The sequence below is a fragment of the Nicotiana tabacum genome, chromosome 19 (genome assembly GCF_000715075.1).
Source record: "Nicotiana tabacum cultivar K326 chromosome 19, ASM71507v2, whole genome shotgun sequence".
NCBI classification, from domain to species: Eukaryota; Viridiplantae; Streptophyta; class Magnoliopsida; order Solanales; family Solanaceae; genus Nicotiana; species Nicotiana tabacum.
In genome coordinates, this window is record NC_134098.1 from 78,681,828 (window position 1) to 78,687,640 (window position 5,813).

Consider the following 5,813-nt stretch of genomic DNA (forward strand, 5'->3'; position numbering starts at 1 on the left):
CGGTTCATGGTGGGTACTGCTTAAACGCTGACTTAAACAACTCCAAATAATTTATGGCCGTCTCTTCAAACAGTTAAAAAGAAAAAAAAGATAGACGAAAAGAATATAAAGGAGAGGTAATATGCAATTCCACTTGTCAAATCCTTTGCACAGGTTTTGAAAGCTTTCTTCACACCCTACGTTGAAAAGCATTATGCAATATCATGCACAAATTCCCTACTTCAAAACTCGTTTAACAAATGCAAAGTAGCCCTGTTTTTGCCCACAGGAAAATAAGTACACCATTACAACAACAATGCAAGAAGACAAAAAACAAGTATCCATTGCCAAAGATTCTTGAAAATGTCAAGCTTATAATCAAGTAAATAGCCTGAAGTTCTCATATTATCTGCTGTCCATGAAAATCTTGGGGAGGCAAAGATTTGGAGTCATACCTGAAGATCATGATGAAGTTGGGCAAGAGAGGAAGTACTTACAATTGTCTTCGTCGTAATCATCTTCAGAAATTAGAGGGTGCAGTGAACATAGATCATATTGTAGTTCTAACAGCGAATGGCCATGGATGATGAAATACCAGGAGCTGTGGGGACAAGCGCGAGCTTTGCTTTGAGATTAGGGCAAACCATCTTCTCCGCTGCTTCTCTTTTGTTCATGTCTTTAGGAGTTGAGTTCCACAACTATACTGCCTTTTGGTAATTTCTCTTCCTTTGTACCACTCTTTGTCTACTCATATTCTTTTGCTGCATAGAATAATCTCCCCATATGCAGAGGCGGATTCAGGGTCTCATTATTTTCAGCTCGAACTATATACATATATGTGCAAAATTTAGACTATATACATGTAATAAAATCACATACATTCGGAACCAATTGACTTTTAGATCTTGGATTCGTCTCTGTTCATATAATCTCCATGTATGCCTGTTGACTAAGCACATGACTAGCAAGAGTAGAGATAATAAATATCAAAGAATTGCATCAACTGACAAGACATTTATTGCATGACCAGTGATAGGTTACGTTGAAATGAAAAAGAAAAAATTTCTATAAAATTCATCAGAGCAGGCATCTCAATTTGCCTTGTACAATATTGTGATCCTCTAAATGTTCTTCTACAGCTTGTTAGTAACAATCATGGGTTTGGTCATCCCCTGGAGCATTACTTTGGCGATGATTGACATATACTCGGTCTTGATCCATTGCCCCATTCGCCAGCCAGGGATCCTACTCTTCATTGTTTTAGGAGATTGGGTATGTCCTGCTCTTGAATCTGTGAAAGGCTACACATTAAATACTTATGACTAAAAATCAAACACTTTACAGACATTATCATTCCTCACCCTAGCAGCAGCTAGCTCAATTGCTGGAATAGTGGATCTTTTGCACAGGACAGATGTAACATTCTGTACTCCTGCCGGATTATGCAGCAGATATCAGATATCTGCTGCATTGGCCTTCTTGTCATGGTTTCTCTCCACTGCCTCATCTCTTTCCAATCTTTGGTTGCTTCCTTCTCTGTCAAGATGATCAGTTTTCCTATGTGTGGTTGCATGCAAGTATCTGATATACGGGTATGTCAATTTTGTTTTTGTTGTATCTCACTTGAAGTATGTCACCACAAATGAAGAGAATGTTGGGGAGCTATTAATTATGTTATATGGAACAGTATAATAACTTGTTATTAGTTAGAGATATATGTGTAACAAATAACCTTAGAATACCAAGTCGATCAACAGTGACTTCCGTACAGATAAACTAGCTAAATTAGAATGGACAATCTAGCTACTCCTTTTTCCTTTGATGTATCCCACAGGTTATATGAATCATGTATCCATTCAGCTCTATTGATCGCTCATTTTATACAGGTGTACCTGCTGCAATGAATTTATTATTTAGAAGATTTATTATAATTAGACTATGCCATCAATTTACCGCTACTCTCTTCATTTATCCAGCTTCAGAAAGGTCAAGTTTGCGAACATGCATCCATAAACCAAGCGACTACTTCGTCTCAGTCATTTCATCGAAAATCAAAGTGAAATCACGACGTTGTTCTAACTTTGGGCTGCTTCAATGAATTAGAAAGATGAAAATAGCACGGGCTAGCCAGTTTTCGGACTGGTAATTGAAAATAGTCAACATTTGCAAAGTCATTGAAAATATAGCCACTATTTTGCTGCAACACAAAAAGTTCCGGCATAATATACTGGAGATTGGTGCACCTGTGTATGAACTTCCAGCATATTATGATGGAACTCCAGCACACAGGAAAGTTCCATCATAATATACTGGAGATTGGTGACCTGTGTATGAACTTCCAGCATATTATGCTGGAACTCCAGCACACGGGAAAGTTCCAGCATAATATACTAGAGATTGGAGCACCTGATGTTGGAAGTTCGCATGTAAAAACTTCAAACTCCAGCATATTATGCTGAAATATTTTTCGGATTTTGAACATTGTTTTCATTCAAATTTATCTTTACATAAAAAGTGACTAAATTTCGATTACTTTTAAATTGTGGCTATTTTTCAATTACCACGAGTAAATCTGGCTATTTTTGAATTTCACCCATTAAAAAAGGGCTGAATTAGATAATTGGGCGCTCACTTTTTTAAATCTGCTTCATCAATATTTGGGATATTAGCAAGGCTTCCTAGAAGGAAAGGCAAGCCCAATATATTGGATAACTCTCGGAAGAAATTCAAAAATAGTCAGATTTACAAGTGGTCATGTAAAGATAAATCTGAACGAAAATACTGTTCAAAATCCGAAAAATGCTCCAGTATATTATATTGGAGTTCCAGCATAAGTATACTGGAACTTCAGCATAATATAATGGAGTTCGTATACTAGAATTCCAGCATAATATACTGGAGTTCCAGCAAAGTATACTGGTCGAGTATAATATGCTGGAAGTTCATACACAAGTGCTCGAATCTCCAGTATATTATGCTGGAACTTTCCGCGTGTTGGAGTTCCAGCATAATATGCTGGAAGTTCATACACAGGTGTACCGAACCCCAGTATATTATGCTGGACCGGTCTCTATTGCAGCAAAATAATGGCTATTTTTCAATGACTTGGAAAACGCTGGCTATTTTTGAATGACCAGTCCGCAAAATTGGCTAGCCCGTGCTATTTTTACATAACTCTCCAACCTATATGAAATCCATGAATACTTAAGTACTCCTTCCATCCCAATTTATGTGGCGATGTTTGACTCGGTATGAAGTTTAAGTAAGAAATTACTAAAATTTTTAGAACTTGTGGTCTAAAACAAGCTATAGATATTTGTGTGATTATAAAACATTTTATTAAGGGTAAAGTAAAAAATTTAAAATTAAGTTATTTCTGAATAAGGAAGCATGATAATCTTTTTGGAACAGATTAAAAAGGAAGCATGAGACACGCAGAGGGAGTATAAAAGACTAGGAGAATTAGGAGTTCCATACAAGTTCAGAGAAAGTTGGTCCATTAAATTGTTGGCAAACATGATACATGCTCATGAATTTAACTAAACGAACAAAGATAGTTAGGCTTTAGAAAAGCTAAGTACTATAGGCTATAGGTTGTAGGAGAAGGGAACAAACCAAAAAGAGAAGCACTCTGTTCAGGTGCCTCATCAACAAAGCAGAACAATGGAATTAGATGCATTTGGCTTTTATTCTTGCAAGTACAATTATCAAAATTACTCACACTCAAATATTCCACATGTCTCTTTGTACTAAAAAGAACAAAGAGGAAACAAAGTAAAAAAGAAAAAAGAAGTGAACAAAAGGAAAACAAAATTGAACAAAGGGAAAGAACTATCTTGACATTATGAGACACAAATTCCAAACCGATGCCTAAAATTTTCCAACATCTAGTAGTCTTGACCATAAGGGCAATATTCTATATATCATCTTTTGGTCTTTTTCCTTTGATATAACCACTCCATATTCAAAACTCACTAATTAGGTCCGTTTTCTACCGCAATTTTTTTAAATTTATTTTCAAAGTTCGAACGCAAGACCGCTGTTTAGGAGTGGATTCGTCCATCCAATCACACTCCTTGGTGATAATTAGTTTGTTTTGAGTTTGTTCTTTTTCTTTTCAAAGGAAAATACAAAATGCTAACTCATCAAATGTTGAGTTGGAAGAGAAGTTGCTTAAAGAAATGGTGATGCTTTTGGGTAATGTAATTTAGCATCTTGAAGAAGAAAAGCAAAGGGTTTAAGTTAATATTCCGTGTAAGCTTAATAACTTTGGACTCATTTTCAAAGGTAAGCAATACCAAATCCCACAAACAAGAATCATTTCTCTTTTCTCTGTGCCCATTCTATGCTAGTATTACTTAGTCTACTGGAAAAAAGATAAATCTTTTAGCAAAAATAAATATCAGGATTACGATGAATAAGACCAAAGAATTTGTTCCTTCGTTACACCAATTAAATAGAACCAGATGTTATTCCTTCTTTGTATATCCCAATTGCGCTGTCATATCCTCTGTAGTTGAAGAGTGAGTATGAGTGACTCTAAAATGCAATTATATATCTTAATTTGTTTAGAATTATTTTGTACAAATATATGGAGTTAGTTCGACTCCAAAATATTGGATTCTATCGAATTCGTAACTTGTTTGGAGGTTAAAATCTTGACCAATATAATTTCCACTATTTTGATTTTTGACCACATTTGGGACTCCTGCTTAATTTTTGCGATTGTTTAAAGTATTAAGACTCTTTTGGTTTAGGATTTGACCAGTATTTAACCTTTTTACGCATTATTTTGCGTCAGACTTTATCTTATTCCAGCTATACCAATTTCTCCCTAATGTTCTTGCATTCAAGAAATTGTTTCTTTATTGAACGATTCTGACATGTCGCTTTGGAAATCTTCTAATAGGATTTCTTAGCCATGACAAAAATCCACTTTCAAGGTGCCATATTCTTATTCTTTTAGAAATTCCTTAAATGTTTACTAGATATTTTATGGTACACCTCATTTCTTCTAATTATATATATCTAAGGACTTAAGACACGATTAATTTTGTATTGTAATCCTCTTTAGTCATTTCTCTTAAAGGAACTACGACAGTCTCATTTTCTTGATAATAAATTGATATTAATTTGGAAGAATTTATGACTTTCTAGAGGTCCCATTATCGAAAACCTTGCTTGCAACCAAGGTTCTTCATCATCCCACTTTTGGGGGGTTAAGGGATAAGTTGATTACACTATACCCAAGAATCTACATCACATATAGATTTTTATCATTTGAATTTTCCTTGCTAAAGAATAAGGGAAAAACCACTTAAGAGTGTGAATAAGTGGTCAATGAAATGGGTTGAGAACCATAAAGTGTTAGGTTCAAATTCTGCTAGTGGCAAAAAAACTTAGTGATTTCTTCTTATCAGTCTAAGCTTTGATGGATAGAGTTACTCGATAACTATACCAGTGGGAGATAGGAAATAGGTACTTCGTGGAATTAATCGAGGTATTCGCAAGCCAGCCAAGATACTACGGTTATCATATTATAAAAAAAGAAGAATAAGTGAAAAACAAAAGTATTGGCTTGATGACTAATCATTTAAAGCAAAAATTCCTTTTTCTATGGTGGAGTATGGAACTAATATGCCTTATGTCTCTCTTCTTTCATTATTCTTGATGATGTTTAAAGATTCTTCTATGGACATGGACTCATTATTTTGCAACTATCACCATCAGCATACATCCCTCTTGTTTCTTGCTTCAAGTACAAGCCACTCTTAAATCCAATACATAAAGTAATTATAACAACAGTCCAAGAATCATCTTTATATATTTATCAC

General features: G+C 34.9%; 1 protein-coding gene across 2 annotated transcripts; it reads left to right on the top strand.

Annotated features, from left to right (window-relative positions):
• LOC107779595 (CASP-like protein 5C1) lies at window positions 1-2,508 on the top strand. Of its 2 annotated transcripts, XM_075239450.1 has the most exons (4): window positions 1-692; window positions 1,119-1,251; window positions 1,324-1,571; window positions 1,956-2,508. In XM_075239450.1, the coding sequence occupies exons 1-3, from the start codon at window positions 553-555 to the stop codon at window positions 1,525-1,527; spliced, it is 477 nt and encodes a 158-aa protein (XP_075095551.1). In that variant the 5' UTR covers window positions 1-552; the 3' UTR covers window positions 1,528-1,571; window positions 1,956-2,508. The 2 variants fall into 2 exon arrangements, with proteins under 2 accessions (XP_075095551.1, XP_016455533.1); XM_016600047.2 differs by lacking the exon at window positions 1,956-2,508 and having other exon boundaries at window positions 2-692; window positions 1,324-1,855.
• Window positions 2,509-5,813: the final 3,305 nt, after the last annotated feature.